Source organism: Berghia stephanieae, chromosome 1 (assembly GCF_034508935.2).
Source record: "Berghia stephanieae isolate SIO BIC M18660-M18661 chromosome 1, UCSD_Bste_1.3, whole genome shotgun sequence".
Lineage (NCBI taxonomy): Eukaryota > Metazoa > Mollusca > Gastropoda > Nudibranchia > Aeolidiidae > Berghia > Berghia stephanieae.
Window position 1 is genome coordinate 114714225 of NC_088360.1, and position 14035 is coordinate 114728259.

Below are 14035 nucleotides of genomic sequence, written 5' to 3' on the forward strand. Positions count from 1 at the left end.
TAAATTTTCTTTGAATCTAGTTTTATGTACATATACATCCGACCAATTTATGGCATTTAATTTTGACAAAAGTAAATTGTAGAGATCATTCAGCTAAAACACAACATTTGTGTCTGTGCGAGCTTGTTGTTGATCAATAAAATTGACAATATCCTGTGTGCATTCTGCAATGTGTGTTTTGTATTTGTTGTCTGAAGTATTTTTACATCTAAAATCGTCTGCTCTTCTGTGGAACAGTATAAGGCAAGGCTTATGATACTTTGCTTCCACCGCAATAAGATCACCCTCCGCAAATACTCTAAGAATATTTGTATCTGAAAGAAGGACAGCTTCCTCGTAGACTTTTTGTGAGAGAGCAAGAGTCCGGACCTCAGTCAATTCCCCTTCACAACCCTTACAAAACAAGCAGTGTTTGCTTACATGTGATGTGTTTCATGTGCCTCTTGTATCAGGACTTGCAACTGCTTCACTATTACATTGATTTATCTTCTTTGCAAGCCTTTTGAGTTTTGATTTATGAAACCCGTGTCTGCAATTCTTGTGGTAAAGTCCATCATTGTCTCTCAAAAAATTAGCAAGACATTTCACAGGTTGGTTAATATTGAATTTCAATGCTATTGGCAATCTACCTGAGTCATGAAAAAGTTTGATATCCTCAGAAATGGCAACATACGTGTCTTCAATACAATTTAACTTGGTTGCTTTTTAGGGTTTGTGAGAAGAGAATTTTCAATGGTTTCTTGACAAAACAGGCACTTCGGCGACCAGTAAATTTCAGGGGAAGCTTGATCGAGTCTTGGAACTTTGTTCAGATTTTTACAGTCGACAATGGATGTCTGCCGCTTCTTTCCTCCTGCCATATCAGCGCATTCTAGGAAGGAAAGAAAAATAAAACAAAACCCCATGACATACTCAAGAGACGATATTTATAGTTATTTCCTACAAAGTGTGAATTACGTAGTTTATCAAGTTACAGAAAATGTTACCATCTTAAGGCGATATAGGGTAGCTTGAGAGCTGAAAGAATGAACAAGTTTGTGTGCGTGCGAGTGTGTGTGTGTGTGTGTGTGTATGCGTGTGAGTGTGTATTTGTGTGTGTGTTTGCGTGAGAAAGGTTAAACACATATTAGTTGACGGGGCTTGGATAGCTCATTGGTAAGATTCTCTGCAAAACAAAAAATAACAAAACAACAACAACACACACACAACGAACACATACTTCCAAATACCTGTTAGAATGGAACTTTAGTCCTTGCAATCTTGACTATTCAACAAATCAAACTAGCATTCCAATTTGACGAGGTCCCCAGGCATGATGCTTATTAATTTTAAGGAAACAAAGGACTGTGAGGCTGGCAAGTAGAAATGTAACAAACAAGTCAATACACTGTTTTAAAAAAAAACATGAATAAGCAAAAGGTAAAACAATGTGTGTGAATATTAGCGTGTATTTGCAGAATTATGTGTGGAGATGTTCTTTTTTTGATCAACTGAGTTAATAATAAATTAGTTATCTTTTTTCTCTCGGGCAGCAGTATTGATAAACACCGTTATTCTATCATCAATCATCGACAGGCTAATCTATATCGAATCGAATCTAAAAGGGTCTAAATTTAATACTGACATAACACATGCAACTTATATTATATTAAGATAGAAAAATATGTTCAGATCCAAGCATGGGCCATAATCTTACTCTATCTATTGCATCCTGGAGGCTTATTGTGTGTGTAGAATGATATTACTGTGACTCAGCTTTGATCTGACCCAATTCTTTTTTCACAACTCAATTCTTTTGTCATACATTGCGCGATACTTATCGCACTAGCATGCGCATAAAGTAAAATAACATCACGATGATATAAGACATTTATAATAGATGAAAAAGATTGTTCCTTACCTTTTCAACGAATATCGATTGCACAAAATCAAATTGTAGTTTGTTGACATCGTTCAAAAGACAAAACTCATTCTCTCAGTTATTTTTTAGACAACACATGATGCCATTGTCGGTAGATGGAGCTGTCGTTATCTCGAAGGGAGAGGCGGTGACAGATGACAAAACCGCATTTCGATTTAGCATTATTGTACTGTACACACTGGTTGAAAGAAAAACTCTTTAACTGCTTTAAATATTTTTTTTTAGTCTTTTGTTGTTTTTTTTTTCGTTTACAGGCGCTAAGACATCCTAGTACATACTTAGTAAAGGATAGGTCGTCCTAATGACTCATCGTTTTGTTGCACGGGCAAAAAAGGACAATTTTTATTGGGGTTTTTGTCTGCGGTCAGAAGACAAAAAATTGTTTTAAAATAATTAAAAGCTAGATTTTTGGTAAATAATAATGGAAAACATTAAAACAAAAATATTTCCACGATCAAAAACTAATCAAGATGTTCTTAATGGGTGAGAATGTTTGTTTTTTATACTTTTGTAATCGAGCGCCAAAACGTTACAAAGTGCGCGTTTTCACTAGACTTTACGACGAATTTTAAGGTCTTTTCAATAAAAATGGTATTTGGAGCCACCTATTTTTCGAATCTTCATAATTTTCTGCACCAATTTGTATACTTAGTTTGCTGGTTACAAAAAGTGCACAAAACGCACGGAACTTGCCGCTAAGAAAACGGACTAGAATAGCTCTTTATTATACATACCTACTTTTATTGAAGCACACGCAGAAATGGGAAGAGAAGAACGTCGGCAAAATGTTGAAAGCCTTGGAGATGAATCCAGGTATGGCACTGGTAGATCTGGGAAGCAACCTCGGTGTATTTACCCTAAATGCTGCATTCAGAGGTAATTTGACATCTGTCAGTATCTAATTTCCTCTACAGTCATCATCATCATTATCGTCATCATCATCATCATCATCATCATCATCATCATCATCATCATCATCATCATCATCATCAGCAGCAGCAGCAGCAGCAGCAGCAGTAGCAGTAGTAGCATCATCATCATCATCATCATCATCATCATCATCATCATCATCATCATCATCATCATCATCATCATCATCATCATCATCATCATCATCTTCATCAACAACAATAACATCAACAACAACAGTAACAACAACAACAGCAGCAACAGTAACAACAACAACAACAACATAATAATAATAATAATAATAATAATAATAATAATAATAATAATAATAATAATAATAGATTTCATTAACATCATCATCATCATCATCATCGTCATCATCATCATCATCATCATTTTAATCATCGTCATCATCATTAATATAACTCCTACTACCCCCACTATCAACATCGTCATCATCATCATCATCATTATCATTATCTTCGTCGTCGTCATCGTCATGGACATCATCATCGTCATCACCTCCTCCTCCACCTCCTCCTCATCCTCCTCCTCCCCTATGGAAGACGAAATTGAAGTGGGTCCACAGTGATGCGTGAGAGTGATGAACGAGTAATATAGCTTACATTGTAGACTTGTAAAATATAATTCTGGCAAATAATTTTGGAGCACCTCTATATATCATAAATAAAAGATCAACATACATCAGGCTTATTTATAATGTTTGTAATGGAGAAAAAGAAAATTTCGTTCGTTAGGTTCGTGGAATTTTTCATCACAACATCAGGATCAATTCAATTTCTAGTCCTCAGATTAAAATGTATTAGTTGAAATTCTGATTTTAGGTCACTACGCTTACCCCAATAATATATGTATAAGCCGAAAAAGGTAACCGAGTCCCATTAATTTCGGCTTGTCTGGATTTTACTGGGTTTTCTTTTCTTTCTTTTTTTTCTTTTTTAATCCTTTGCTTCTCTTTTCCAGGAAGAGAGGTGATAGCCTTGGATGCCCTGTTACCAAACAATTACCTCCTCCAACGATCTCTGAAACACAACAATCTTACCTGCGGTGTTACCATTCTCCACAACGCCTTACACAGCCATCGTCATCAGATGAGGATCGCCATTAAGACAATGAACATTGGGGGTTCTAAAATCAAAGAGATTCCAGAAAAGAAGGGAGAGTCATCCACGAAGTACGAATCTGCTTGTTCTTACGATTATATAATTGTGAAACCAATGACTAAGCATGTTTTTTTATGTTATAACAAAAGCAAACGATGCTAGACGCTGTCGGTGGCCAGATTTGTGTTACAACTAGATGGGGCATTGTGTTTTTGATTAAGGCACTTTACATCCATATCCCGAATCGACTCAGGTATGAATGAGTACGTGAGTACATGCATATTGTAAAAGAGAGCTTAATGGTAATGATTGAAATAAAAATTTCTTTTTATAATTGCCCGTTGGGGAGAAAAAACTTAAGCATTGTAAACTGCATTGAGTGTAGAGACGCCTATAATATTTATTTAATTCATTCATCAATATTTGTTAATTGTGCATGGATTTATGTATGTTTACTTTTTTGGTTTAACGTTTTTGTGAAATCGATAGATTCGAGAGACAATACAGTGCAAATCTAAACTGAGAAAATACGTAGATATGTCATAACGAATAGAAAACTATCATAGGGAGGTTGTTTTGGAGTAGGTTTTTGATGTCCTTTTCTGTTTCCTTTATCAGAATTACTGGGAATTCCAATTGCTCAATTGGTAGGGCACTCCACTGACAAGCAAATACACTATTGCTGGTCACGGGTTCAAAAGACTTCAACAGTCGTTGAATAGTAACTTAGCAACTGGCTCTAAACTATCGGAACTATGGCAGACGCCCTTATGAAATATTTATCCGACGAGCATAAAAATGTATCCAGAGGAGAAAAACATTGTAAATATGATCATGTTTTGACTTTTATACATTCTGATCACATGACATATTATGAAAAGTTAAAGCCAGCATGAAGAATAAAAAGTACCGATTTTCTTTGTTTAGAACAGGCTGTTCGCCGTTGCTGGGCGACGTGACATCAGACTATTGAATCCAATTGAGATTATTTTTCTGACCACTCTGTCCAACCAACAGGTATTGATTGAGTTGCTGGATCTATTGTAAAAGACTGGCGTCCCATCCCAGGGCCAAGGGTAGCTATCGTTTGTTACTGTCAGTCTTACCCTACAAAAAAAAAAAAAAACGGGATAGATTCTGACGTCATAACCCTTGTCGTGCTTAATAAAAAACTAGCACTGTATCTCTGATCACTACTTTTCATCTTTGTAAACTGGCTTTATAGCGCACCATAAGCTTACATATCATATAATATCAAGCCATATCATTAACAGGACTTTAAAATGGACCAAGTGCTCCTTAAATGCCCTTAAAATATAAGTAACAATACATAGTGCATACTCTTTGAGATAATGTATCGCCATGACCACTCTACGAAGTTCAGTTATATCATCTACAGAATAAAAGCAAATCATTGTTTTGAAATTCCATAGTTCGTATAAAAAGACTGGACATTTGCATTTAAAAATATACTTTTCAATTTCTCTATCTGGGAAGGTTGGAAATCCTGTATTTTTTAAATATAAATATATCGCAATCACAGTCTCGTGGTCTGGTGGTCTGACACTTTGTGTCAGAGATGTGGGCGACGCAAAGTTAAGTACTTGGAAAAGACTCTACTCACATTCTATTGCTGTATTTAGGTGTAAAATGAGTACCTGGCCGGTACCAGCGTTGTCTCTGTCAGGAAAAAAAAAATTAAAATACAAGCGTTTTGTCTCGTCTTACAAGTTTAGAGATGCTATTGGCCTTGGACCCTCCGTAAAGAGCTTTGAGACATTTAGTAGATTACATCATATAAAAGGTCATGTTAAAAAATATGTCAAAAGTTAGAGACGATTAAACTAACATGGTGCTTTTCAGGAATCTAGTTGATGCCGTATGCCTGGATGATCTAGTCCCGCTAGTTCGTGGAAAAGATGTCTTTGTGAAAATGGACTTGGAAGGATCTGAAGAATCTGTTCTTCAATGTGCTCATGAATTCTTCAACAAAGTCAACGTCAAGGTATCGTGAATTAAAAAAAGAAAAGAAAGATTTTAAAGTAAAATTGGCTCGCGTGATTCTCTATTTTTAAAAAATATTACAATGAATAAATTATGTGGCCCTTTGCATGAACCTGATCAGCCACATTTTATTGAAAATGAATCAATGTAAAAATATTATACTCATAAACAATTTCTTTATTACATTTTTTCTATGAGCCAAAAGTTTATTTATTACGTTTTTTCCTACGAACCACAGTTTCATTACATTTTCCCATGAGCCTCAGTTTCTTTATTACATTTTCCCATGAGTCACAGTTTCTTTTTTACATTTTTCCATCAGCCACACTTTCTTTATTACATTTTTCCACGAGCCATGGTTTCTTTATTACATTTTTTCATGAGCAGCTGTCTCAATATTACATTTCCCATGAACCACAGTTTTTTTAATAACATGTTTCCAGAGCCACAGTTTCTTTATTACATTATTCAAGTTTCAATAAGTAGTAGAAAACAATTTTTCCATGTTATCAAATCACAACTGATACTCAATTCTTGTTTTCCGTGCAACTTTATGTTTGACTTTCTCAGCTGTATTATGATGTGGGTAATCAGAATAATGTACGGGGCGACGAAATTGAGAGAAAATATATCCTAAGATAATGAAAGAAAGAAAAAAAAAGAAATATGGTGTGCAATCGACGTGTATTTAATTGCAGGTCTGACTATCAAATGCAATTATGGGTTTTATTTAACTTTATCATTGTTGTAATGGACAATATTTTGCGTCGGTTGGAGAGTATTTCCATTACTACAATGAGCCCATAACAATTTGAGTTATCAGACCTGCAAATAAGCACTTGTCGTGTGTAATGATATTGAGCCACAGAAGGTAACAAGAACGATACGTGTTTGCTTGGTAGTAATCGAATGGATATATCTATATAATATTAGATCATTAGATTTTTAAAAAAATACACTGCAAGTCTTCCTCCAAGATGAATAGACCTGATGTCCTGGATTCTGAGAATTTCATTGAGGACCTAAGAAGTTGGCAGTGTGTTCGTGCGTAGCGCTCTGATGCGTCCTAATCAAAGCAACTTTTTCATGCAGCATAATCCGGTATAAACTATTTTGTGTCTGATATAGCCTAACGACCTTTAAAGTCCTTATAAAATATTAAGCCTATGTCTATAATTTTAGGACAGGCTTGGGATTGGCGAAGGGCCTGGTATTAACTGGATACTGCACTGTATAAACACTCACTGTTATTGAGAAATTTAAATTAGGTAATTCGTATGTGCTATATTATTTACAATAACACAAATCTAGTTTATTTCATTTTCAGGTTTTAATGATGGAGTGGGTATTTCATCGTAAAAACGCAGCGGCCTCAAGAAACATCATTAATATTTTGACGTCCCATAACATGGTTCCAACATTGGATGTGGAGGGTGGCTCGATATTGAACATCAGTACATCGCACTGGCCCAACGATATATTCTGGTTAAAAACAAACAAGTCTGTCTGAATGCTTTATAGAATGAATGAAATAAATAATAATGTGAAATTGAATGTAAGCTTCAATTTGATATACGAAAACAGATAAAATGGACGTTTCGAGTTTCCCCTTTATCCGCAAAACAGGATGAATGAAACACTACAAACAAATGACGAAACGTCCATTTTTTCTAGCTTCGTATATTAAATTGAAGCTGAGATTCATTTCCACATTGTTTTTTATTTCTTCGAGCTTCGAGCAGCACCATATAGTTAGTTTTGGGAGATTATATTTTTTCCTTGTAAATCATCTCTCTGTTATGCACTGTATTATGTTTTGTTTTAAGTATTTTATATGATTTGTAAACATTTGAGTGTGTTTCTCTTAGTGGGGACATGTGCTTGTGTCTGGATGAGACTTTTAGGTGATCTCAAACTAAGTACACTGATAAAGTGCTCTTGGAATCTACATCTGTTCCCTATTTGAACTAATTCCCCCTTGTCTGACTTATTCTTGGATGCTTTAATTGTAATTCGAGAACTTTTTACTATCCTATTTTCTTCCTTTTTACTGGCGCTGATATGACCTTATGTGTTGCGAGCGCCGTAAAACCCATAAAAACAACAAAAACAAAACAGCACCATTTACATTAGAAAGAATAAATGAACTTGACGTTAACTGAGTTCTTTGTTATTGTTTTAAGACCACCAGTTGGGTGATTGGCTCTCTTCTTAACTCTATCAACTAAACTAAGAACATTTAAGGTCATACATAGTTTTGTGTATTAGTACGTTTTATATGGCGGGCAAGTACCAAACAAAGCAGAAAGTAAAATAAATGAGAAAAAAAAACATCACGAAAAATCGGCTATCCTTGTGGAACGATTCATTTTTCCATTTTTTCTGTTTTTATATTATTTGGAAGGAGGGAGAGGGTTGTTTATTTTTGATTGTTTTTTGCTTTTTGTTTATTTTTTGTTAATTATTTTTTTTCTTTTTGGGGGGGGGGTTGTTTTTTTTTGTTTGTTTGTTTGTTTTTTTTTAATTTTATTTATTTATTTTTTTTTTTGGGGGGGGGGGGGGGGGGGGGGGGGTTCTGTCTATCAACTATATAAAAACTTTTCATATGTTTATATCGCATCCGGGCCCGCCCCTTTAGTTTTAAGTGTCTTCAATCAACAACTTTTTTTTTCTTTTTTCCCTCAGGAGTCAGAGACATCCAACGTTTGTCGTCTCTTTGCCAGTTTATATTTATCTTCTTTTATATTTATATACTTTCTTTATATACATGGATAGGATAGACTTTTCTGATTTTTTTTTTTTCATATTCTAATATTACCTTTACTAGAGGGGACAAGTTTAAGATTTTTATCACTAGATGCAAAAACATAAGGCAAAACTGGTTCAGTATTCGTATTGTCCAGAAATCTAACAATTTGAAATTTGAAACAAAGAATGCAAAATCTATGGATTATTTCAAGGTGTTAGTAGAGAGGGAATTATATGATGGGAGATTTATATATGATGAATGATACTTGTTTGCATTGCTGTTGACATGGCTTTCAATCTTGTATTTCAATATCATGCCTTATCTTATCATGGTCATCTTCTATATGTATGGATGTATGAGTGTGTGCGTGTGTGTGTGTGTGTGTGTGTGTGTGTGTTGCATGTCACGGTTAAAGACATATGTTTGTACATCACACATACAGGAGTACATTTAAATTGATATACTATCTTTACCACGTGTATCATTATTGTAATCTTTCAATCAATAGATTTCTAGCATTACTATTAATATTAAGGACATTAAGGGCTATTATCCTATTTCGCCCTATACCATATGTTTTCTATCTCCCGCCATACAGATGTTACCGATTTACAATAAAAGAAGAAATGCTCAGTGTAGTCTATTTCATCACAGAATTGCCATTTATTTGAATTTGCAATTTTCATCTTATGAAGCAAAATATTGGTAGGGTAAATATTATGCATAATTTTCCATTGTAAAATCCTTAATCTAGATTCTCTTGTACATACATAATGCAACATCCAATGTTTTTATTGTATTTCGACTCTCTTTGTTTTTTCCAAAAAGCCCTTAACATGTTCTATTGGTGCTTCTCCTCGAACCTTTTGATATGACTTTTTTTCTGGAAAGATTTTGAATAATATTCTTCTTTTTTTTAAATTTGAGATAAAATATCAATGTCGTTAGGATACTATACTATTTGTTCTTCTAGTTTATTAAGGGTTCTTATTTCTTCATTATAAGTATCTAATTTCTTACGACGTTTATTTTGCAGTAGTCTTCAGTAAATTCCTTGATGTCTATTTTAACACATTCCCACCGAAGATGAGGATCCAACCTTTTGTTTTCTTCTAAGCAACTGTGGATTTTTTGTTTCATTAATGTTATATATTTTAAGTCACTCAATATTGATACATTCATTTTAAATAATGAGGGTTCATTTTTAAAGGATATGAATTTTTATTTTAATATAACTGCTCTATGATCTGTAAAGGCAATGCCTTTAATTTCTGCTTCTTAGATATAATCTAAACGTCTAGCGATCAACGGAGACCCTTTACTCCGTGTAATGTTTATTTTAATGTGTGTTTTATTCCCCATCTCGTATCTGCAAAGGCTATTCTATTATTAAAATCATTAAACTTTTCAACATTTTCTTTATCATGTGGGTTGCCAGAGATTATGTCCAGCTCATTATTTACCAGTGTTAAAGTCCCCTAAACAAATCATTGGTAAATCTAGATTTAACATTTAGTGAAAGGATACTTAAATATTCTAAACCCGCACCCGATAAAACTACTAAGTACTAAAATTGTTTGGATTCATTTTAATTGAAGTAGTTTCTTTAAATTAATAGTATTTTATATTTCATCATTATTACTGTTCCTACAATCTCTGTTACCACCATTATTACTCAGAAAGTTTTGCGCGACCTCTTTTTTCTTCCTCTTCTGGTGACCCTATCCTCTTTCTCCTAGAAGATCTTGTCAGAACATAGTCCTCCATCGTTTTAAACTTTTTTTCCTCTTTTAAAACTTGTCTCCCCCTTTCTCTTTTTCCCCCCTTCTCTTTCTGTTGTTTTTTTTTTTGTTTGTTTGTTTTTTTTTTTTTTGTTTTTTTTTTCCGACCTCTCCTTTCTTTTCCTTATCCTCTTCCATGACCTAATTGATTTACTTTTCCACCATTCTCACTTTATCTCTTCTCTCTTACCTGTTCACAGTACCTCGCTTCTTCTTTCCATTTCCTCCATTGACCACCTCCATATCTATTCTTACTTCCTCTCCTCCCCGTGCATTAATTCTTTCATGTAATTTTCTTTTGTCCTTATCTCCCACCTCCCTCATCTCTCCACTTTTTTTCTCATTCACTCTCTCATCCCTTTCTCTCCTCTACTTCTTCCCCCTCTTCCTCTTCCGTCTCCTCTTGTTCCTTCTCCGTTTCTTGTTCCGACTCCTCCTCCGTCTCCTCTTCCCTCTCACTTTTTTCCACTCTATCATCCTCTGCTTTATCCTCTTTTTCTTCCAAATGAACTGTCTTTGTCATCACCTCGAGCTTCCATTAGCACAATCGACTTTCATGTGTCCACTCATCTTACATTCAGACTCCCCAATAATCCATGAAGACTCAATCAAGTTTGATATTCTTGGCTATAAATTCAATTTTAAGCATCGTGATCACCCCGACAAAATACCGTTTTGATGCGATGGATTCAAATAATAACCATGAAAACAAGAAACTATGGAGGTTTTAAAATGGAGGAATAGACTGGAATGATTTGGTCATTTACAGGATATCCCCAAGCAACTTCATAACAAATTACATGTAAATTTTAAAAACAAAGTGGAAGTGAACCGAAGAAAACGTAGGAAAAAAAACTAAACAACCCAGGAGACAATATCATTGGTTGGGAGTTGGCTCTGGCAAAGCCATCAATCTATATGCATCGTGTTGAAAACCTCGACTCTAGCAACAGTTACTTTTGGGTTTTTTTAATCCCAACCTGAATGAAATAAAAATGTTCCTGGAATACTAATGATTCCTCTTTGGGATACCTACCGACCTACCTGAAGTTTAAACTCACCTTGATCTATAAAATGGTTATGAACGTTCCTTTCTAGACTTGTGTTTTATTTAACATTAACATTACGCTGGGTAAATATCTAAAACATCCCCATTCATTTATTATATTTTCTTTTGTAGTCAAATGTGTTCAGCATCCAAAAATGTCGACACATATCCAGATTTATATGAAAGAGGAGCTTGTCAAAATAACCACCGTTATGCTGTTAATTCTATATATTTTGTATGAATTATTTAGTAATATTGTCATGCTTGTTTCCAAACCATGGGTTGAATGAATATATTGTGTACAGTTTTCTTTTAAATGGGGACTAGAAAATTCATTAAATACCATTTATTTTCAAAAATAATATGTTTTCATTATTCATCACAGTCTGTTTTGAGAAAAAGACCAAAAAATAATCAAGATGTCAGCCACTGTGGAGCGTATGCAATTAACAATTTTTTTCTCAAGGAAAAGCAAGAAGCAGGCAGGTTTGAATCCAGTACCTCCAAGAAGTGGTGCAATGCATACTCTAATTATAAGCATCCATCATCCCATAATTAAGATGTGTAATTTACGATCTGACAAAAATGAATTAAAATTGTTTTAAAATTGTATATATATAATCAGTAAGTTCTTTTGATTGTCTTTAAGGGTTTTGCGGCGCCTGTTACACATTAAGGTCCAGGGTGGGGTTCCCGACCTCCCATAGTGGGCAGGGAGGTACTTGTTGCGTCTTCTATCCCCCTGTATCTGTTTTCCAATTGCTTTCAGTCTTTGTCTTTGGAATGAGATTGCTTAGTTTTGTCCTGACCCTGGCTGGGAGGGAAACAGTCGAATGTATTGTTATAGTTTTGGGAGATAATATTTCTTTTCCTTGTAAATCATCTCTCTCTTATGTACCAGTTTGTTTGTTTTTAAACATATGATTTGTAAACATTTGAGTGTGTTCCTCTTAGTGGGATCTTGTGCTGGTGTCTGGGTGAGACTTTTAGGTAATCTCAAACTACTGATAGCATAAAAATAATAAAAATAAATAAAATTCCCTTTATCCATCCCCAAGGGGAAATTTGTCTTTAGGGTCTATTCCAAGGGAAGACTGGAATAGCCCAGGTATCAGCCGCAGTGCAGCGCCGCAAAGTGAGCTAGGGCGAGGTGACTTGCTCACGGCCACACAACGAGGAGGGTAATCGAACTTGGTACCTTTTGGCTACGAAGCAAAGACCGTACCGCTGAGCCACGCTACCCCATGCACGTAGGAATCTACGTATATTCCCTATTTGTATCATTCGCCTTTGTCTTACTTATTCCTCACGTCCTGGGTGGGGTTCCTACCTCCCATAGTGGGCAGGGAGGTACTTGCAATGTCGTCTATCCCCCTTTATCTGTTCTCCAACATGCATTCTGTCTTTGAGATTACTTGGTTTTGTTCTGGCCCTGGCCGGAGTCTGGCTGGGAGGGAAACAGTCAAATGCATAGTTATGGATTTGCGGGATGATATTTTTTTCCTTGTAAATCATCTCTCTGTTACGTATTATTATATTTATTATTTTGAATTTATAATGTAGGCATTTGAGTGTGTTCGATCCTCTTAGTGGGGGCCGTGCTTGTGTCCAGATGAGACTTATTGGTGATCTCAAACTAAGTACATTGATGGTATGCTCTTGGAATCTACATCTGATCCCTATTTGTTTCCAGTTCCCCTTTGTCCTACTTTTTCTTGAATGCTTTAATTGTAGTTCTATAACTTTTCACTATCCCATTTTCTTCCTTTTTACTGGCGCTGATATAACCTAAATGTGTTGCAAGCGCCGAAAAACCTTTAAAAACATAAATAAAAAAAACCATTCCTCACGTCATTTTAATTGTACATCTGGAATATGTTACTCTCTAATTTTCTTCCTTTTTACTGGCGCTGATTTGACCTAGATGTGTTGCAAGTGTCGTAAAACCCTTAAAAAAAAAACAAACATAAAGGTCATTTCAGCACTAATAAAAAGGAAGAAAATGGGATAGTAAAAAGAAAAGAAAAGAAAAAAAATACAATCTAAATTTACTGTTCGTATAAGCACCAAAGAAAAAGTAACAGAAATAATATGTGGTTGATCAAGCCACAATTTCTCGATAGAATAGAGTTTCTAGTAGCCAAAATGTGTTTCTTTAATTCGTCGACATCAGTTGGAAGATGTGCTACTGTACACACAAAATTCGTTTAAGTCAGACGAGTTTAGTTTTGAGAGACTCATTGTGAATAATCATGTATATGTATGAGTATATACATACATATTCTGGTTTATTCACAATTAATGTATATATACATACATATTCTGGGTTATTCACAATTAATGTATATATAAATACATTTACACTCCAGCACGATTTCCTCGAACACGGATTCCGCGAACAGATGGTTTCCTCGAACTCATTCGAATGTCCCAAACTTTTTCCTTATTATTCTTTGTTATCATTCCATTCCTTCCTCAAACTAATTTTTGCCTCAAACA

The 14035-nt window shown here is 34.9% G+C and overlaps 1 protein-coding gene across 1 annotated transcript; it reads left to right on the top strand.

Moving 5' to 3' along the window:
* Positions 1 to 2222: 2222 nt before the first annotated feature.
* On the top strand, positions 2223 to 7468 carry LOC144962597 (uncharacterized). Its single transcript, XM_078895688.1, has 5 exons — positions 2223 to 2246; positions 2671 to 2797; positions 3815 to 4025; positions 5818 to 5959; positions 7286 to 7468. The coding sequence occupies exons 1-5, from the start codon at positions 2223 to 2225 to the stop codon at positions 7466 to 7468; spliced, it is 687 nt and encodes a 228-aa protein (XP_078751814.1).
* Positions 7469 to 14035: the final 6567 nt, after the last annotated feature.